This window comes from Bombina bombina, chromosome 12 (genome assembly GCF_027579735.1).
Source record: "Bombina bombina isolate aBomBom1 chromosome 12, aBomBom1.pri, whole genome shotgun sequence".
Lineage (NCBI taxonomy): Eukaryota > Metazoa > Chordata > Amphibia > Anura > Bombinatoridae > Bombina > Bombina bombina.
Genome location: NC_069510.1, coordinates 100680643 through 100703118, shown reverse-complemented (window position 1 = coordinate 100703118; position 22476 = coordinate 100680643). Strand labels below are relative to the sequence as shown.

The window sequence follows — 22476 nt, the reverse complement described above, 5'->3', positions numbered from 1 at the left end:
AGACTCGCCAGAAACACGGGCCGTCAAGCTCCTTTCGGAGCTTGATAGATAGGCCCCAATCAGTTTTCCAACTTATCATGCATCAAAAATGTACATATGTTATGAAGCAGCAGAAGTCTGGCAAAATACAATATTCGACAGAAGTAGTTGTATAATATTATAAAATTCTATGGTCTGGGAATGTTTCACAGTATAATAATCTTATTGGAAGACAATGACCGCTTAATTTTTAATATTTGAACACTAAATACAATTTTTAAATCCCCTTCTAATATATTTAAACTGCTAATGATGTGTGAAACCATTTCATTTCTCCTTTGGGAATGTAGAATGGTTTGAATTTTTTTTTTGTATTTTAAAGGTAAAAAGCTGTGCTGTCTTTGGAATGCTTGGAGGCTCAAGTGACAGTCAACCTCTGGCTATATTAAACACATGTGGTTGAGTTTATTTTTTAAACTTTAAAAATGGTGTGATCTTTGAGCTATAAGCATTCCAAAGAACTGTGGTCGTTGAGCTGTAGTGATAATAAAGATGTCTTTGTGTTCATAATGTTATACATTAATGGGTTCTTTGGGCATTCAATTTGCTATAGTGACATGTTTGGGCTATACAGGTATAAGAGTGGTATTGCGTTTGTGTTATAAATGTGCAAGACTTGTTTAGGATTTGGGCTATAAGTAGAAGGGTTTTATGGCTAGAAAAATATTACAATGAAAAAAGTGTATCAGTATTTGTTGGGTGTGCTCCTATTTATTTAAATTATCTGATTTGGTGCCATTGCTGCAATAATTTAAACCAAGATAAACAGATAATAAAAACCCACCTAGTAGGCCTGCAGATGCAGAGGATAAGCCGTCCCCTTTTACAATGTAAAATCCTAGGTGGTCTAGTTGCAGGTAGGTTGGATGCTTATAGTGATGGAACAGAATCAGGAGCTTCACGTTGCGCTCAATCCAAACAGTGATGTTAGAGGAAGGTGATATTTTGATTGCTAGTCTTGCCTTGTGGATCAAAGCTGGCCGGTTGATGGGGAGAGTCAACTGGTCCTCCCCCTTTAATGTCAACATGTCAAGGGATACATTGACAATATAATTGGTACGTGGCCGATTTATGATGATTGTGATAACATCAAAGTAAGTACGCAGTCTGTTCTCATAGCCAACTTTCAGAGGGGCCCCTCTCAAATGTCCATTCACCGTGATACCTATATAGGAAAACCAATGTTTAATGAATCTTGATTTTTTTTTTATTATGTCAGTGAACAGGTTTTATTCAAAGCTATAAGAAAACACTGGGTCTGATGTCACTTTTAAGATAATAAAGAATTATTACACTGTTTTACTAAAGCACATTACCAAAGTAGTGCTAGCGTCTAATGATAACCACCTGCTGTCTGAAGAATGCTAGCTCATGAGCCTGAGTACTTTGATTGTAGTTTTTCTAACTTATCACTGACATACACATCATATCATGCACAATTCAGGTTAGAGGGGGTATCGCTGATTGCATGAAACCTTGCTACTCTCAGATGGCAAATCCAAGAAGCTGACAGCTAATAAATTCATCATTTATCAAAACAGTTACAAGTTTCACTAATTCCTTTACCTTCTCACATGTAAGTAATTAGTGGAAGATAAAGAAAAACAGAAGAACCATATGGCCTAGTATTGCATGTACTCTTGTGGTAAAGTGCAAAAAGTATTTCACTCACATGTGAGAAAGCATCCAGCAGACTGGCCTCCCGCAAAACTCCAACAGCAATGAGGTGTATCCAGACGAACGTATCCCAAAGTCTATTTAACCATTAAAGGTGATGGAGAGAAGGCAAATAATTGTTTGGCAGCAAGTGGTAAGATCAAATCTTACTTTAATAAAAAACATAATTTATGCTTACCTGATAAATTCCTTTCTTCTGTTGTGTGATCAGTCCACGGGTCATCATTACTTCTGGGATATAACTCCTCCCCAACAGGAAATGCAAGAGGATTCACCCAGCAGAGCTGCATATAGCTCCTCCCCTCTACGTCACTCCCAGTCATTCGACCAAGAATCAACGAGAAAGGAGAAACCAAGGGTGAAGTGGTGACTGGAGTATAATTTAAAAAATCTTTACCTGCCTTAAAAAACAGGGCGGGCCGTGGACTGATCACACAACAGAAGAAAGGAATTTATCAGGTAAGCATAAATTATGTTTTCTTCTGTTATGTGTGATCAGTCCACGGGTCATCATTACTTCTGGGATACCAATACCAAAGCAAAAGTACACGGATGACGGGAGGGATAGGCAGGCTCATTATACAGAAGGAACCACTGCCTGAAGAACCTTTCTCCCAAAAATAGCCTCCGAAGAAGCAAAAGTGTCAAATTTGTAAAATTTGGAAAAAGTATGAAGCGAAGACCAAGTTGCAGCCTTGCAAATCTGTTCAACAGAGGCCTCATTCTTAAAGGCCCAAGTGGAAGCCACAGCTCTAGTAGAATGAGCTGTAATTCTTTCAGGAGGCTGCTGTCCAGCAGTCTCATAGGCTAAACGAATTATGCTACGAAGCCAGAAGGAGAGAGAGGTAGCCGAAGCCTTATGACCTCTCCTCTGACCAGAGTACACGACAAACAGGGAAGACGTTTGTCGAAAATCCTTAGTTGCCTGCAAGTAGAACTTGAGAGCACGAACTACATCCAGATTGTGTAGAAGACGTTCCTTCTTTGAAGAAGGATTCGGGCACAGGGAAGGCACCACGATCTCTTGATTGATGTTCCTGTTAGTGACTACCTTAGGTAAGAACCCAGGTTTTGTACGCAGAACTACCTTATCTGAATGAAAAATCAAATAAGGAGAATCACAATGTAAAGCTGATAACTCAGAGACTCTCCGAGCCGAAGAAATAGCCATTAAAAATAACACTTTCCAAGATAACAACTTTATATCAATGGAATGAAGGGGTTCAAACGGAACTCCTTGTAGAACGTTAAGAACAAGATTTAAACTCCATGGCGGAGCAACAGATTTAAACACAGGCTTGATCCTAGCTAAAGCCTGACAAAAGGCCTGGACGTCTGGATTTTCTGACAGACGCCTGTGTAACAAGATGGACAGAGCTGAGATCTGTCCCTTTAATGAGCTAGCCGATAAACCCTTTTCTAAACCTTCTTGTAGAAAGGACAATATCCTAGGAATCCTAACCTTACTCCAGGAGTAACGTTTGGATTCGCACCAGTATAGGTATTTGCGCCATATCTTATGGTAAATCCTTCTGGTAACAGGCTTCCTAGCCTGTATCAGGGTATCAATAACCGACTCAGAAAAACCACGTTTTGATAAAATCAAGCGTTCAATTTCCAAGCAGTCAGCTTCAGAGAAGTTAGATTTTGATGTTTGAATGGACCCTGTATCAGAAGGTCCTGTCTTAGAGGTAGAGACCAAGGCGGACAGGATGACATGTCCACTAGATCTGCATACCAAGTCCTGCGTGGCCATGCAGGCGCTATTAGAATCACTGATGCTCTCTCCTGTTTGATTTTGGCAATCAATCGAGGAAGCAGCGGGAAGGGTGGAAACACGTAAGCCATCCCGAAGTTCCAAGGTGCTGTCAAAGCATCTATCAGAACCGCTCCCGGATCCCTGGATCTGGACCCGTAGCGAGGAAGTTTGGCGTTCTGGCGAGACGCCATGAGATCTATCTCTGGTTTGCCCCAACGTCGAAGTATTTGGGCAAAGACCTCCGGATGAAGTTCCCACTCCCCCGGATGAAAAGTCTGGCGACTCAAGAAATCCGCCTCCCAGTTCTCCACTCCCGGGATGTGGATTGCTGACAGATGGCAAGAGTGAGACTCTGCCCAGCGAATTATCTTTGATACTTCCATCATTGCTAGGGAGCTTCTTGTCCCTCCTTGATGGTTGATGTAAGCTACAGTCGTGATGTTGTCCGACTGAAACCTGATGAACCCCCGAGTTTTTAACTGGGGCCAAGCCAGAAGGGCATTGAGAACTGCTCTCAATTCCAGAATGTTTATTGGCAGGAGACTTTCCTCCTGATTCCATTGTCCCTGAGCCTTCAGAGAATTCCAGACAGCGCCCCAACCTAGTAGGCTGGCGTCTGTTGTTACAATTGTCCAGTCCGGCCTGCTGAATGGCATCCCCCTGGACAGATGTGGCCGAGAAAGCCACCATAGAAGAGAGTTTCTGGTCTCTTGATCCAGATTCAGAGTAGGGGACAAGTCTGAGTAATCCCCATTCCACTGACTCAGCATGCACAATTGCAGCGGTCTGAGATGTAGACGTGCAAAGGGTACTATGTCCATTGCTGCTACCATTAAGCCGATCACCTCCATGCATTGAGCTACTGACGGGAGTTGAATGGAATGAAGGACACGGCATGCATTTAGAAGCTTTGTTAATCTGTCTTCTGTCAGATAAATCTTCATTTCTACAGAATCTATAAGAGTCCCCAAGAATGGAACTCTTGTGAGAGGAAAGAGAGAACTCTTCTTTTCGTTCACTTTCCATCCATGCGACCTTAGAAATGCCAGAACTAACTCTGTATGAGACTTGGCAGTTTGAAAGCTTGAAGCTTGTATCAGAATGTCGTCTAGGTACGGAGCTACCGAAATTCCTCGCGGTCTTAGTACCGCCAGAAGGGCACCCAGAACCTTTGTGAAGATTCTTGGAGCCGTAGCCAATCCGAATGGAAGAGCTACAAACTGGTAATGCCTGTCTAAGAAGGCAAACCTTAGATACCGGTAATGATCTTTGTGAATCGGTATGTGAAGGTAAGCATCCTTTAAATCCACTGTGGTCATGTACTGACCCTTTTGGATCATGGGTAAAATTGTCCGAATAGTTTCCATTTTGAACGATGGAACTCTTAGGAATCTGTTTAGGATCTTTAAATCCAAGATTGGCCTGAAAGTTCCCTCTTTTTTGGGAACCACAAACAGGTTTGAGTAAAACCCTTGTCCTTGTTCCGACCGCGGAACCGGATGGATCACTCCCATTAATAACAGATCTTGTACACAGCGTAGAAACGCTTCTTTCTTTATCTGGTTTGTTGACAACCTTGACAGATGAAATCTCCCTCTTGGGGGAGAGAATTTGAAGTCTAGAAGGTATCCCTGAGATATGATCTCTAGCGCCCAGGGATCCTGAACATCTCTTGCCCAAGCCTGGGCGAAGAGAGAGAGTCTGCCCCCCACTAGATCCGGTCCCGGATCGGGGGCCCTCGGTTCATGCTGTCTTTGGGGCAGCAGCAGGTTTCCTGGCCTGCTTGCCCTTGTTCCAGGACTGGTTAGGTTTCCAGCCTTGTCTGTAACGAGCAACAGCTCCTTCCTGTTTTGGTGCAGTGGAAGTTGGTGCTGCTCCTGCTTTGAAATTCCGAAAGGGACGAAAATTAGACTGTCTAGCCTTAGCTTTGGCTTTGTCTTGAGGCAGGGCGTGGCCCTTACCTCCTGTAATGTCAGCGATAATTTCTTTCAAACCGGGCCCAAATAAAGTTTGCCCCTTGAAAGGTATATTAAGTAATTTGGACTTAGAAGTTACATCAGCTGACCAGGATTTTAGCCACAGCGCCCTACGTGCCTGAATGGCGAATCCTGAGTTCTTAGCCGTAAGTTTGGTTAAATGTACTACGGCCTCCGAAATGAATGAATTAGCTAGTTTAAGGACTCTAAGCCTGTCCGTAATGTCGTCCAGCGTAGCTGAACTAAGGTTCTCTTCCAGAGACTCAATCCAAAATGCTGCCGCAGCCGTAATCGGCGCGATGCATGCAAGGGGTTGCAATATAAAACCTTGTTGAACAAACATTTTCTTAAGGTACCCCTCTAATTTTTTATCCATTGGATCTGAAAAAGCACAGCTATCCTCCACCGGGATAGTGGTACGCTTAGCTAAAGTAGAAACTGCTCCCTCCACCTTAGGGACCGTTTGCCATAAGTCCCGTGTGGTGGCGTCTATTGGAAACATCTTTCTAAATATTGGAGGGGGTGAGAACGGCACACCGGGTCTATCCCACTCCTTAGTAACAATTTCAGTTAGTCTCTTAGGTATAGGAAAAACGTCAGTACTCGCCGGGTACCGCAAAGTATTTATCCAACCTACACAATTTCTCTGGTATTGCAACAGTGTTACAATCATTAAGAGCCGCTAAAACCTCCCCTAGTAATACACGGAGGTTCTCCAATTTAAATTTAAAATTTGAAATATCTGAATCCAATCTGTTTGGATCAGAACCGTCACCCACAGAATGAAGCTCTCCGTCCTCATGCTCTGCAAGCTGTGACGCAGTATCAGACATGGCCCTAGTATTATCAGCGCACTCTGTTCTCACCCCAGAGTGATCACGCTTGCCTCTTAGTTCTGGTAATTTAGCCAAAACTTCAGTCATAACAGTAGCCATATCTTGTAATGTTATCTGTAATGGCCGCCCAGATGTACTAGGCGCCACAATATCACGCACCTCCCGGGCGGGAGATGCAGGTACTGACACGTGAGGCGAGTTAGTCGGAATAACTCTCCCCTCGCTGTTTGGTGAAATTTGTTCAATTTGTACAGATTGGCTTTTATTTAAAGTAGCATCAATACAGTTAGTACATAAATTTCTATTGGGCTCCACCTTGGCATTGGAACAAATGACACAGGTATCTTCCTCTGAATCAGACATGTTTAACACACTAGCAATAAACTTGCAACTTGGTTACAATCTTATTTAACAAAAACGTACTGTGCCTCAAAGAAGCACTAAACGATTAAATGACAGTTGAAATAATGAACTGAAAAAAACAGTTATAGCATCAATCTTTAAAAACAACACAACTTTTAGCAAAGGTTTGTTCCCATTAGTAAAGTAACAATAATTAAATTTGAAACATAAAAATTACAGAGCAACGTTTTTAATCACAGTCAATATATAAGTCTCACAGCTCTGCTGAGAGAATCTACCTCCCTCCAAAGAAGTTTGAAGACCCCTGAGTTCTGTTAGAGATGAACCGGATCATGCAGGAAATACAAGAGTAACTGACTGGAAATTTTTGATGCGTAGCAAAGAGCGCCAAAAACGGCCCCACCCCCTCACACGCAGCAGTGAGAGAGAAACGAAACTGTCACAATTAAAAACAAGCAACTGCCAAGTGGAAAAATAATGCCCAAACATTTATTCACTCAGTACCTCAGAAAATGCAAACGATTCTACATTCCAGCAAAAACGTTTAACATAATAAATACCTTTTAAAAGGTTTAAAGTACTTTTAACAGAGTAATTCCAGAAATACCATCCCCAGAATACTGAAGTGTAGAGTATACATACATGTCATTATAACGGTATGGCAGGATTTTCTCATCAATTCCATTCAGAAAATAAAAACTGCTACATACCTTAATGCAGATTCATCTGCCCGCTGTCCCCTGATCTGAAGCTTTTACCTCCCTCAGATGGCCGAGAAACAGCAATATGATCTTAACTACTCCGGTTAAAATCATAGTAAAAACTCTGGTAGATTCTTCTTCAAACTCTGCCAGAGAGGCAATAACACGCTCCGGTGCTATTGTAAAATAACAAACTTTTGATTGAAGTTATAAAAACTAAGTATAATCACCATAGTCCTCTCACACATCCTATCTAGTCGTTGGGTGCAAGAGAATGACTGGGAGTGACGTAGAGGGGAGGAGCTATATGCAGCTCTGCTGGGTGAATCCTCTTGCATTTCCTGTTGGGGAGGAGTTATATCCCAGAAGTAATGATGACCCGTGGACTGATCACACATAACAGAAGAAATATAAAAACAGCAACGCGTTTCTCAGCTAATACATAGCTGTTTCATACAACATAGAAACGCGTTGCTGTTTTTATATTTTTGTAAAAGTAAGCTTTGATCTTACCACTTGTATAGGGTTATACGACCCCCTACTGTTCATTGATATCAATTATCTATAGACGTCATTTTCTATACTTATAGATTTATTGTAATTGACTCACGACGCCCCATATTTGTGTATGTGAGTAATTAGCTTGACATCATGAAATATAACCTAGATATAATTCATCTTCCTCTTACCATGAAAGAGCTGAGCTAAAACAGCTAATTGCAGACCGATAACGGCTGAAATATTATTTCTTTAATCCAACCATGAAAAACATCATCAGAAATTAGAAATGTAATTATTTGCATAGTTTAAATCACATTAACTGCATATATAAGCACCAACCTTCATTACTATAAAAACTATTTATCTTTTAACTATCTCCGTTCTCAAAACGGCAGCAAATAAATAGTTATTAAAACAAAATTTTATTTAAGCAATTGGAATTACAATATCTAATAAAAGAAAATTACTATCACGTGTTATGGCTTGTTATACGCATCTAAAGTGCAAGATAAGGAAAGCTTTAAACAATAAAATATTCTTAAAAGTACAAAAAGAGAAATGGGTAAACTAAATTTGAACACCCGTCTAGAGACACTGCACTCAAAAATAAATAATGTTAAAGAAAAGGAATATTTATTATCACAAACATATCAAAAAGTTAAATAAAATCAATATAAAAACCTGTAGGGCCCCTAACTGTAATAGAAAGTAGCCGGCTACTTATAACTGAAATAAGAAGAAAAAGGTGCACCATGAAGTAGTTAAAGGGACAGTCAACACCAGAATTTTTGTTGTTTAAAAAGAAAGATAATCCCTTTATTACTTACTAGTCCTAAAGCCCGTGTACACAGGCCATTTTTTTTGAAGTACAGCGGTCCCACCCCTTGCTCTCTCTCTATCCCCCTCTCTCTTTTGTGCTCTCTTCTCCTCTCTTTTGTGCTGTCTCTCTCCCCCATCTCTTTTGTGCTGTCTCTCTCCCCCTCTCTTTTGTGCTGTCTCTCTCCTCCTCTCTTTTGTGCTGTCTCTCGCCCTCTCTCTTTTGTGCTGTCTCTCCCACCTCTCTTTTGTGCTCTCTCCCCCTCTCTTTTGTGCTCTCTCCCCCCTCTCTTTTGTGCTCTCTCCCCTCTCTTTTGTGCTGTCTCTCTCCCCCTCTCTTTTATGCTGTCTCTCTCCCCATCTCTTTTGTGCTGTCTCTCTCCCCCATCTCTTTTGTGCTGTCTCTCCCCCCCTCTCTTTTGTGCTGCCTCTCTCCCCCTCTCTTTTGTGCTGCCTCTCTCCCCCATCTCTTTTGTGCTGTCTCTATCCCCCATCTCTTTTGTGCTGTCTCTCTCCCCCATCTCTTTTGTGCTGTCTCTCCTCCCTCTCTTGTGTGCTGTTTCTCCCCCTCTCTTGTGTGCTGTTTCTCCCCCTCTCTTTTGTGCTGTCTCTCTCCCCCATCTCTTTTGTGCTGTCTCTCTCCCCCTCTCTTTTGTGCTGTCTCTCTCCCCCATCTCTTTTGTGCTGTCTCTCCCCCTCTCTTTTGTGCTGTCTCTCTCCCCCATCTCTTTTGTGCTGTCTCTCTCCCCCATCTCTTTTGTGCTGTCGTTCCCCCCACTCTTTTGTGCTGTTTCTCTCCCCTCTCTTTTGTGCTGTCTCTCCCCCCTCTCTTTTGTGCTGTTTCTCTCCCCTTCTCTTTTGTGCTGTCTCTCCCCCTCTCTTTAGTGCTGTCTCTCCCCCATCTCTTTTGTGCTGTCTCTCTCCCATCTCTTTTGTGCTTTCTCTCCCCCTCTCTTTTGTGCCGTCTCTCCCCCCTCTCTTTTGTGCTGTTTCTCTCCCCCTCTCTTTAGTGCTGTCTCTCTCCCCCATCTCTTTTGTGCTTTCTCTCCCCCTCTCTTTTGTGCTGTCTCTCCCCCTCTCTTTTGTGCTGTCTCTCCCCCATCTCTTTTGTGCTTTCTCTCCCCCTCTCTTTTGTGCTGTCTCTCTCCCCCATCTCTTTTGTGCTGTTTCTCTCCCCTTCTCTTTTGTGCTGTTTATCTCCCCCTCTCTTTTGTGCTGTCTCTCCCCCTCTCTTTTGTGCTGTCTCTCTCCCCCATCTCTTTTGTGCTGTCTCTCTCCCCCTCTCTTGTGCTGTCTCTCTCCCCCATCTCTTTTGTGCTGTCTCTCTCCCCCTCTCTTGTGTGCTGTCTCCCCCCCCCTCTTTTGTGCTGTCTCTCTCCCCCATCTCTTTTGTGCTGTCTCTCCCCCTCTCTTGTGTGCTGTTTCTCTTCCCCTCTCTTTTGTGCTGTCTCTCCCCCCTCTCTTTTGTGCTGTCTCTCCCCCCTCTCTTTTGTGCTGTTTCTCTCCCCTTTTATTTTGTGCTGTCTCTCCCCCCTCTCTTTTGTGCTGTTTCTCTCCCCTTTTCTTTTGTGCTGTCTCCCCCCTCTCTTTTGTGCTATCTCTCTCCCCCTCTCTTTTGTGCTGTCTCTCTCCCCCATCTCTTTTGTGCGGTCTCTCCCTCCTCTCTTGTGTGCTGTTTCTCTCCCCCTCTCTTGTGTGCTGTTTCTCTCCCCCTCTCTTGTGTGCTGTTTCTCTCCCCCTCTTTTGTGTGCTGTTTCTCTCCCCCTCTCTTTTGTGCTGTCTCTCCCCTCTCTCTTTTGTGCTGTTTCTCTCCCCTTCTCTTTTGTGCTGTCTCTCTCCCCCATCTTGTTTGTGCTGTGTCTCTCCCCCTCTCTTTATCCCCCCTCTTCTCCTGCTCTCTGTCTCCGATGTCTCGGCAGTCGGCCCCGCCCAGCCACGCCCACACCGCACCCACCCGACCACGCCCCCGCCACGGCCACGACACCCCCCGCCACGCCCACTCTACCACACGCTGACTCTGACGCCAGATGCCAATCATGCCAGCTCAGTCTGAAGGCCAGGTGTGTTTGTCCTCGTGCGCAGTTTCTACTGCGCATGACAGCTTCGGACAAACACACTTGGCCTTTTATTATATAGGATTCTCCAGTTTTGCATAACCAACACTGTTATAGAAATACACTTTTTACCTCTGTGATTACCTTGTATCTAAGCCTCTGCAGACTGCCCCCTTATTTCAGTTCTTTTGACAGACTTGCATTTTAGCAATCAGTGCTCACTCCAGGGTAACTTCACGTGCATGAGCTCAATGTTATCTATATGAAACACATGAACTAATGCCCTCTAGTGGTCAAAATGCATTCAGATTAGAGGCAGTCTTCAAGGTCTAAGAAATTAGCATATGAACCTCCTAGGTTTAGCTTTCAACTAAGAATACCAAGAGAACAAAGCAAAATTGGTGATAAAAGTAAATTGGAAAGCTGTTTAAAATTACATTCCCTATTTAAATCATGAAAGTTGTTTTTGTCAACCACACAATGTGGAAACCAATGTTTGATGATCACACAAAGCAGACATGTAATAGTGACCACCAACGTGTATAAAAGACAGCATCTAATAGCCTGCTTTTGGGTTCTAGTCATCACCCTGAGAATTTAAAATGCTGCATACCTTATGGACTATTTCTACGCTTAAATAGAATATGCACAGATGAGTCTACTTTTAACACCCAGTCAAGAGAGATGGCATAACGTTTTTATAATCAAGGTTATTCTAAAACTTTATTTAAAGTAAAGGCTAAGGGGCATATTTATCAAGCCTGAAGGCTCGCCGGAAACAGAAGTTATGAAGAAGTTATGAAGCAGCGGTCTAAAGACCACTGCTCCATAACTTTTCTGCTTGCTCTGAGGCGGCGGACAGAAATCAACCCGATCGAATACGATCGGATTGATTGACACCCCCTGCTAGCGGCCGATTGGCCGCAAATCTGTAGGGGGCGGCATTGCACCAGCAGTTCACAAGAACCGCTGGTGCAATGATAAATGCCAACAACCTATGCTGTCGGCATTTATCGATGTGCCGCGATGTGCAGCGAACATGATACGCTACTTTGTAATATGTTCGCTCGCACATTGGTAAATATACCCCGCAAGATAGGAAAAATGTATTGGTAAATATGATGAACAAGTGAAAGATACTTAAATCAGGTTTATTACGAAATTTAATTCACATTGGGACAAACTTAAAATGATTTTGAATAGTAATTTGGATTTGTTATCAAACCACACTATATTACATGATTATATAGGGACCTACTCTCAGATGATGGCACAGAGTGCAAGTAACTTAAAGGGACATTAAACCCAAATTTTTTCTTTAATGATTCAGATAGAGCATGCAATTTTAAACACTTATCTAATTTACTCCTATTACCAATTTTTCTTCGTTCTCTTGTGATCTGTATTTAAAAAGCAGGAATGTAAAGGTTAAAAACCGGCCCATTTTTGGTTGAGAACCTGAGTTATGCTTGCTTATTGGTTTGCTAAATGAAGCTACCAATAAGCAAGTGCTATCCAGGGTGCTGAACCTAAAATGGGCTGTCATCTAAGCTTTAAATTCCTGCTTTTTAAATAAAGATAGCAAGAGACTGAAGAAAAATTGATAGTAGTAGTAAATTAGAAAGTTGCTTAATATTGCTGCTCTATCTGAATTATTAAAGAAATAATTTGGGTTTAGTACCCCTTTAAAAGATCTCTTGGTAAGAAGTGAGTTTGTACACTCCCCTGCACAGAATTGGCTGTTGGCCAATTCACAAAAAATAGTTGGCTGCTCTCCTTGCGGTCACTGTGAATTTTCTAATTTTGTTAAGAAAACGAAAAACATTTTCTACAAACACGGGTGTTGCGTATAAAATGAAAACTTTAATCAATTCTCACCTATTAGTGTAATTTATCTGCTGTCATGCTGTGTTTTGTTGGTATTGAACATTTGAAACTAGGTAGAAGAGGTGGTAATATTGACGCACAGTTAGGTGCATATTTATCAAGCTCCGTATGGTGCTTGATGCGCCGTGTTTCTAAAGACCGCTGCTTCATAACCTTTTCGCTGGCTCTGAGGCGGCGGACAGACATTGCTGAAAATCAACCCGATCCAATACAATTGGGTTGATTGAAACCATCTGCTGGTGCAATGATAAATGCCGACAGCATTTACTGTCGTCATTTATGGATGTGCAGCGGACATGATCCACAATATCGGATCATGTCCACTCTCACTTTCTTAAATAGGCCCCTTAGTGTCCACCTTAAAGGGATAGGAAACCCAATTTAAACCCTTTGATGTTTATATGAGAATATGTGGCAGACGGCTTGTTCTAAAGGCCAAAACACAGAAATGACAATAAATGAATAAGATATTTATTTATTTTTTTAATAGAGAACTGGGTGTATGTTTTGTATAAAGAGGCTTTGCTGTCGTTGTACACATATTTTGTTACTCTGTTTTTATGACTAGATAGGCTGTGATATGTGTTTGAGAACCACGTGAGTGCTGTGCGTAATGTAAAGTTAAACTACTAAACTCTGCTTCTGCTTCATGGGTAGCTGGCTATATTAGGGGTACATATATGAGTATTCACCTGAGACAGGGTCTGAGAGAAGTCTAAGGATGTCCCCAGGTCTTCCATCTAAGGTAAAGCAGAGCTTCTCCTGCCTCCCAGGCAAATTTACTACAAAGTGAGGGTCTCCGTCCACTGTCACAGATATAACAAAGATAAATGATAATAACAATAATAAATGTAATGTTGTAACATTTGTTGTCTATTAAAGGATCATTAAATGCAGTAGCTTTTCATATTGTACAAGTGCATAATAAAAAGATAACGCAATTGCAATGAGCGTTTTGTTTTACATATTTCAAAATATATTTCAATTTGCTGTCTTCCTGTATCATGTAACAGCCATTAGCCAATCACAGACTCATATACATATACAATGTGAACTCTTGCACATGCTTAGTAGTAGCTGGTAGCTCAGAAAGTATGCATATAAAAAGACCATTTATTTTTTACTTTAGTGACCCATTTTTAAGTATGTAATGTACCATTTTTAGTTTATTATAAAACAATGTGTTACTTGGAACTGCATTTATGATGAAAATAAAAAACATAATTTATGCTTACCTGATAAATTCCTTTCTTCTGTAGTGTGATCAGTCCACGGGTCATCATTACTTCTGGGATATTACTCCTCCCCAACAGGAAGTGCAAGAGGATTCACCCAGCAGAGCTGCATATAGCTCCTCCCCTCTACGTCACTCCCAGTCATTCGACCAAGGACCAACGAGAAAGGAAAAGCCAAGGGTGAAGTGGTGACTGGAGTATAAATTAAAAAATATTTACCTGCCTTAAAAACAGGGCGGGCCGTGGACTGATCACACTACAGAAGAAAGGAATTTATCAGGTAAGCATAAATTATGTTTTCTTCTGTTAAGTGTGATCAGTCCACGGGTCATCATTACTTCTGGGATACCAATACCAAAGCAAAATTACACGGATGACGGGAGGGATAGGCAGGCTCTTTATACAGAAGGAACCACTGCCTGAAGAACCTTTCTCCCAAAAATAGCCTCCGATGAAGCAAAAGTGTCAAATTTGTAAAATTTGGAAAAAGTATGAAGCGAAGACCAAGTTGCAGCCTTGCAAATCTGTTCAACAGAGGCCTCATTCTTGAAGGCCCAAGTGGAAGCCACAGCTCTAGTAGAATGAGCTGTAATTCTTTCAGGAGGCTGCTGTCCAGCAGTCTCATAAGCTAAACGAATTATGCTACGAAGCCAAAAAGAGAGAGAGGTAGCGGAAGCTTTTTGACCTCTCCTCTGCCCAGAGAAAATGACAAACAGAGAAGACGTTTGTCGAAATTCCTTAGTTGCCTGTAAGTAAAATTTTAGAGCACGGACTACATCCAGGTTGTGCAGTAGACGTTCCTTCTTTGAAGAAGGATTTGGGCATAAAGAAGGAACAACAATCTCTTGATTGATATTCCTGTTAGTAACTACCTTAGGTAAGAACCCAGGTTTAGTACGCAGGACTACCTTATCCGAATGAAAAATCAAATAAGGAGAATCACAATGTAAGGCTGATAATTCAGAGACTCTTCGAGCCGAGGAAATAGCCATTAAAAATAGAACTTTCCAAGATAACAACTTTATATCAATGGAATGAAGGGGTTCAAACGGAACGCCCTGTAAAACATTAAGAACAAGGTTTAAACTCCATGGTGGAGCAACAGTTTTAAACACAGGCTTAATCCTGGCCAAAGCCTGACAAAAAGCCTGGACGTCAGGAACTTCTGACAGACGTTTGTGTAACAGAATGGACAGAGCTGAGATCTGTCCCTTTAATGAACTAGCAGATAAACCCTTTTCTAAACCTTCTTGTAGAAAAGACAATATCCTAGGAATCCTAACCTTACTCCAAGAGTAACCTTTGGATTCACACCAATATAGGTATTTACGCCATATCTTATGGTAAATCTTTCTGGTAACAGGTTTCCTAGCCTGTATTAAGGTATCAATAACTGACTCAGAAAACCCACGTCTTGATAAAATCAAGCGTTCAATTTCCAAGCAGTCAGCTTCAGAGAAGTTAGATTTTGATGTTTGAAGGGACCCTGTATCAGAAGGTCCTGTTTCAGAGGTAGAGACCAAGGTGGACAGGATGACAAGTCCACCAGGTCTGCATACCAAGTCCTGCGTGGCCACGCAGGTGCTATTAGAATCACTGATGCTCTCTCTTGTTTGATTCTGGCAATCAATCGAGGAAGTAACGGGAAGGGTGGAAACACGTAAGCCATCCTGAAGTCCCAAGGTGCTGTCAGAGCATCTATCAGGACTGCTCCTGGATCCCTGGATCTGGACCCGTAACGAGGAAGCTTGGCGTTCTGTCGAGACGCCATGAGATCTATCTCTGGTTTGCCCCAACGTCGAAGTATTTGGGCAAAGACCTCCGGATGAAGTTCCCACTCCCCCGGATGAAAAGTCTGACGACTTAAGAAATCCGCCTCCCAGTTCTCCACTCCCGGGATGTGGATTGCTGACAGGTGGCAAGAGTGAGACTCTGCCCAGCGAATTATCTTTGATACTTCCATCATAGCTAGGGAGCTTCTTGTCCCTCCCTGATGGTTGATGTAAGCTACAGTCGTGATGTTGTCCGACTGAAACCTGATGAACCCCCGAGTTGTCAACTGGGGCCAAGCCAGGAGGGCATTGAGAACTGCTCTCAATTCCAGAATGTTTATTGGCAGGAGACTCTCCTCCTGACTCCATTGTCCCTGAGCCTTCAGAGAATTCCAGACGGCACCCCAACCTAGAAGGCTGGCGTCTGTTGTTACAATTGTCCAGTCTGGTCTGCTGAATGGCATCCCCCTGGACAGATGTGGCCGAGAAAGCCACCATAGAAGAGAATTTCTGGTCTCTTGATCCAGATTCAGAGAAGGGGATAAGTCTGAGTAATCCCCATTCCACTGACTTAGCATGCACAGTTGCAGTGGTCTGAGGTGTAAGCGTGCAAAGGGTACTATGTCCATTGCCGCTACCATTAAGCCGATTACCTCCATGCATTGAGCCACTGACGGGTGTTGAATGGAATGAAGGGTGCGGCAAGCACTTTGAAGTCTTGTTAGCCTGTCCTCTGTCAGGTAAATCTTCATTTCTACAGAATCTATAAGAGTCCCCAGGAAGGGAACTCTTGTGAGTGGAACGAGTGAACTTTTCTTTTCGTTCACCTTCCATCCATGTGACCTTAGAAATGCCAGCACTAACTCTGTATGAGACTTGGCAGTTTGAAAGCTTGAAGCTTGTATCAGAATGTCGTCTAGGTATGGAGCTACCGAGATTCCCCGCGGTCTTAGTACCGCCAGAAGAGCACCCAGAACCTTTGTGAAGATTCTTGGAGCTGTAGCCAATCCGAATGGAAGAGCCACAAACTGGTAATGCCTGTCTAGGAAGGCAAACCTTAGGTACCGATAATGATCTTTGTGAATCGGTATGTGAAGGTAAGCATCTTTTAAATCTACAGTGGTCATGTACTGACCCTCTTGGATCATAGGTAAAATTGTCCGAATAGTCTCCATCTTGAACGATGGAACTCTTAGGAATTTGTTTAGGATCTTTAAGTCCAGGATTGGTCTGAAAGTTCCCTCTTTTTTGGGAACCACAAACAGATTTGAGTAAAACCCCTGTCCCTGTTCCGATCGTGGAACTGGATGGATTACTCCCATTAACAAGAGCTCTTGTACGCAGCGTAGAAACGCCTCTTTCTTTGTCTGGATTGTTGACAATCTTGACAGATGAAATCTCTCTCTTGGAGGAGAGTATTTGAAGTCCAGAAGGTATCCCTGAGATATTATCTCTAGCGCCCAGGGATCCTGAACATCTCTTGCCCAAGCCTGGGCGAAGAGAGAAAGTCTGCCCCCCACTAGATCCGATCCCGGATCGGGGGCCCTCAATTCATGCTGTTTTAGGGGCAGCAGCAGGTTTCCTAGTCTGCTTGCCCTTGTTCCAGGACTGGTTAGGTTTCCAGCCTTGTCTGTAGCGAGCAACAGCTCCTTCCTGTCTTGGTGCAGAGGAAGTTGATGCTGCTCCTGCTTTGAAATTACGAAAGGAACGAAAATTAGACTGTCTAGTCTTGGCTTTGGCTTTGTCCTGAGGCAGGGCATGGCCTTTACCTCCTGTAATGTCAGCGATAATCTCTTTCAACCCGGGCCCGAATAAGGTCTGCCCTTTGAAAGGTATATTAAGCAATTTAGACTTAGAAGTAACATCAGCTGACCAGGATTTTAGCCACAGCGCCCTGCGTGCCTGAATGGCGAATCCTGAATTCTTCGCCGTAAGTTTAGTAAGATGTACTACGGCCTCCGAAATGAATGAATTAGCTAGTTTAAGGACTCTAAGCCTGTCCGTAATGTCGTCCAGAGTAGCGGAACCAATGTTCTCTTCCAGAGACTCAATCCAGAATGCCGCTGCAGCCGTGATCGGCGCAATGCATGCAAGGGGTTGCAATATAAAACCTTGTTGAACAAACATTTTCTTAAGGTAACCCTCTAATTTTTTATCCATTGGATCTGAAAAAGCACAGCTATCCTCCACCGGGATAGTGGTACGCTTAGCTAAGGTAGAAACTGCTCCCTCCACCTTAGGGACCGTTTGCCATAAGTCCCTTGTGGTGGCGTCTATTGAAAACATTTTTCTAAATATCGGAGGGGGTGAGAACGGCACACCGGGTCTATCCCACTCCTTAGTAACAATTTCAGTAAGTCTCTTAGGTATAGGAAAAACCTCAGTACTCGTCGGTACCGCAAAATATTTATCCAACCTACACATTTTCTCTGGTATTGCAACTGTGTTACAATCATTCAGAGCCGCTAACACCTCCCCTAGTAATACACGGAGGTTTTCCAGTTTAAATTTAAAATTTGAAATATCTGAATCCAGTCTGTTTGGATCAGAACCGTCACCCACAGAATGAAACTCTCCGTCCTCATGTTCTGCCACCTGTGACGCAGTGTCTGACATGGCCCTAATATTATCAGCGCACTCTGTTCTCACCCCAGAGTGATCACGCTTACCTCTTAGCTCTGGTAATTTAGCCAAAACCTCAGTCATAACAGTAGCCATATCCTGTAATGTGATTTGTAATGGCCGCCCAGATGTACTCGGCGCTACAATATCACGCACCTCCCTCTGAGCGGGAGATGTAGGTACTGACACGTGAGGCGAGTTAGTCGGCATAACTCTCCCCTCGTTGTTTGGTGAAATTTGTTCAATTTGTACAGATTGACTTTTATTTAAAGTAGCATCAATACAGTTAGTACATAAATTTCTATTGGGCTCCACTTTGGCATTGCAACAAATGACACAGGTATCATCCTCTGAATCAGACATGTTTAACACACTAGCAAATAAACTTGTAACTTGGAAATACAATTCAATTAGAATAATATTAAAACGTACTGTGCCTTTAAGAAGCACAGAAGATCTATGACAGTTGAAAATTAATAAATTGAAACAGTTATAGCCTCAATCCTTGTAAATAACACAACTTTAGCAAAGGTTTAATCCCATTAGCAAAGATAACAAATTCTGAAAGCAGGAAACAAATTACAGAATAAACGTTTTTTATCTCAGTCAAACTATAATTCTCACAGCTCTGCTGAGAGAAATTACCTCCCTCAAAATAAGTTTTGAAGACCCCTGAGCTCTGTAGAGATGAACCGGATCATGCAGGGAATACAATGAGTTGCTGACTGAAATATTTGATGTGTAGTAAAAGCGCCAAAAAACGGCCCCTCCCCCTCACACACAGCAGTGAGGGAGAACAGAAACTGTCAGAAAACAGATTAAGCAACTGCCAAGTGGAAAAATAGTGCCCAAACATTTATTCACTCAGTACCTCAGTAAATGAAAACGATTTTACATTCCAGCAAAAACGTTAAACATAATCTCTAGTTATTAAACAGCTTTATGTATTTCTTACAGTGTAATTCTAGTGAAGTACCATTCCCCAGAATACTGAAGTGTAAAGTATACATACATGACATTATATCGGTATGGCAGGATTTTCTCATCAATTCCATTGTCAGAAAATAAAAACTGCTACATACCTCTATGCAGATTCATCTGCCCGCTGTCCCCTGATCTGAAGTTTACCTCTCCTCAGATGGCCGAGAAACAGCAATATGATCTTAACTACTCCGGCTAAAATCATAACAAAAACTCTGGTAGATTCTTCTTCAAACTCTGCCAGAGAGATAATAACACACTCCGGTGCTATTTTAAAATAACAAACTTTTGATTGAAGATATAAAACTAAGTATAATCACCATAGTCCTCTCACACATCCTATCTAGTCGTTGGGTGCAAGAGAATGACTGGGAGTGACGTAGAGGGGAGGAGCTATATGCAGCTCTGCTGGGTGAATCCTCTTGCACTTCCTGTTGGGGAGGAGTAATATCCCAGAAGTAATGATGACCCGTGGACTGATCACACTTAACAGAAGAAATCCTTTTGCAAGAAAATAACAAAAGAGATGTACAGGTGATAACTTTAATTGCTAACTTATAGTGGATACCATTACAAGATTTCAGGACGCTGAGATCCCTTTGCCATTTTTCTGCATTGATATATGATGCAACAGATATGGATAATATTCATGCTTTATTAAAGGTTAAAAAAATAATAACGTAATGCCATGTTTAGCCAGCAAAGTCATGTATTGTGGCTAAATTATAGGTAGCGAGTTATCATTAGTGTGGGTCGCGCTAAGCAATATCGCAACTCCTCTAACTTCCACTCCTATTACAAGTTGAAAATAAATGCGTTCCCTTGAGTGCAAACTAAATTTGCGCTCATCTGGTTTGCAAGACTGACGACCTAGTGTAAAGTGTAGGAGTTAAAAACACCATAAATACATTAAAATAAATTGGGAGAAGAAGTTAACAACTCACAAGCACCTGAGGCCTTCTAGATATTGGACATATTAGTTGAGTAAATGAAACAGAAACATTCTGATATGTTGGTGGTATGGTCCGTAAATGCCTTCAATTGGTTGGGTTAAAAATGATGGTAAAGCTTTATAAATAAGAAGCCCACCACAGTGAGAAGCTTCAGGCATGAACTCACCTGAAGACATGAATGTCTGAAGACCCGGGGCACCATCAGTATACCCTGTAAGGGAAAAGCCTGGGTATGCATAAATAATGTTTACAAAAACTAACACAAAGCAGCAAATTGGTATAATGGGTCTAGCAGAATGTGACCATACTAAAACAGGAGGAAAAAGAAATGGCTGTTCAGTCTCTGTCTCTGAGGATCTCATTTATTCAGAGGAAAGCAAACAAATACATAAATATCTTTCCTCAAATACTAGGCACTGACTTTCTCATATAGATGACTTTGTCCTGTACAGTATGTGGGGCTGAAGAGCACACTGTTTTAGGAAACCTTCAAATGTAAAATCTTCTAGATCATTACTAATTACATGTTCTCCAGGACCAATCATGGAGGACAGAGAGCCACTAACTGGTGCGTATGCACTTGCATACTATTATCTATATGGTCACTTTTTTGGCTAATTAGTTTCTGCCTTAGTTAAATGACAATTTTACACTAAAATGTCCCATTAAATATACATACTACTTTCTGGTACAACCCAGCATCTTACTCTTTTACGTTTGCTATTTATGGTATATTCCACCATATTATGTTTGGGACTGTGATCCACCTTCTGTACCCTAACTGTAAAACCTTACTGTAATATCAATATTAGTCACATCAGTAACTGATAACATCGCGTTGACATATTCTCACCATCAAACTCCTCATCCACAACAATTTCGTCATAGAAACCTGCAACAAAAGCACACATGTAAAGCTACATAACTCCCATCACATCCTCATTGTATCATGTATTCTCCTGTACTTTAGTGTAAGGGGCCGATTTATCAAGTTCCGTATGGAGCTTGATGCCCCTTGTTGGGCTCGCCAGAAACAGAAGTTATGAAGCAGCGGTCTAAAGACCACTGCTCCATAACTTGTCCGCCTGCTCTGAGGCAGCTGACAGAAATCAACCCGATCAAATACGATCGGGTTGATTGACACCCCCTGCTAGTGGCCGAATGGCCGCGAATCTGCAGGGGGTGGAATTGCACCAGCAGTTCCCAAGAAATGCTGGTGCAATGATAAATGCTGACATCGTATGCTGTCGCATTTATCGATGTGCAGCGGACATGATACGCTACATCGTATCATGTCCGCTCGCACTATGTTAAATTTACCCCCAAGAATACACTATTATCATAGGCTATGCATCTCTAGCCCTGTGGTAGGGATGTATCTAGATTGCGCTATACCATAGGGCCCCACTTTTAACAGTGCCCTTTTTGTTTGCTTGCAATCAGCAGAAGCTGAGCTACATAGAAGTATGAGGAGCTGCTTTTTTGTGACTGTGAATCATCCTTCCCCCTTGGTTAGTCTGGGACTCAGGAGATATGTGCAGCCTTTCTAAACAAATATGGAGGCAGATTTTTCAGTACAGCAAAACTGTTGCTGCCATCTTGGAAACCCTATCACTATATAAGGCAAATCCATCCACTTTCAATAAGTTTTTAATATAAAATAATTAGTTATGCGTAATAAAACTTTATGATGCCGCTACTAATCGCAAGGCCCAAATGGGTCCTAGAAGTGTAGGTTCTGTCTCAAATGAGACCTCTGCGACCCCTGCAGTTATGCCTCTGCCCATTAGGTACAAATTCCTTCCTCATATCTTTTTTGTTGTTCTGCCCCACGAAGTCTTTGCTCATGCAGTTAGTTGTCCCTGAGTGATACAACCATGGGAACCTGGTTAGATTTCTCAATGTTAAATCCACACCTCGCTACTAAACAGGGAACGGACATGTTTAGCTCTTTGCAACATGTCTTAACGTTCTAAATACATCTTAAAGCTATTTAAACCAAGCTGTGTGTAAACTGCATAGCAATCCCACTCAGTGTATACTAACACACTTATTTTTATTCTTTATCCTTGATTTAAGAAAACAAGACTTACCATCGGCATCATATATCTCAGGGTCACCTGTAAAATGAAAGACTGATGTCAGTCATGGGGATTGCTACTGGTATAACATCAGTGCTGTGGTAACTAGGTATATGACTTGGGTTAGCCGTACTACTAAGTTACATTAATACATTAAGAAACTACATAGAATTAATATGTATTTAACTCACATTCAAAATGTTAAAGAAAGTTATCTGTTTTT

The 22476-nt window shown here is 42.2% G+C and overlaps 1 protein-coding gene across 2 annotated transcripts in view; it reads right to left on the bottom strand.

Moving 5' to 3' along the window:
* Nucleotides 1-22476, bottom strand: part of ITIH6 (inter-alpha-trypsin inhibitor heavy chain family member 6) — a 153620-nt gene that overhangs the window by 8768 nt on the left and 122376 nt on the right. The window contains exons 10-14 of one of the 2 annotated variants that reach the window (XM_053695764.1): nt 22266-22292; nt 21026-21064; nt 20339-20398; nt 13302-13415; nt 824-1204 (exon numbers count right to left, since the gene is read on the bottom strand). In XM_053695764.1, the coding sequence (XP_053551739.1) occupies nt 824-1204; nt 13302-13415; nt 20339-20398; nt 21026-21064; nt 22266-22292 (621 nt within the window). The remainder of the gene's footprint in view (nt 1-823; nt 1205-13301; nt 13416-20338; nt 20399-21025; nt 21065-22265; nt 22293-22476) is intronic. The other variant, XM_053695765.1, reaches the window with a different exon arrangement.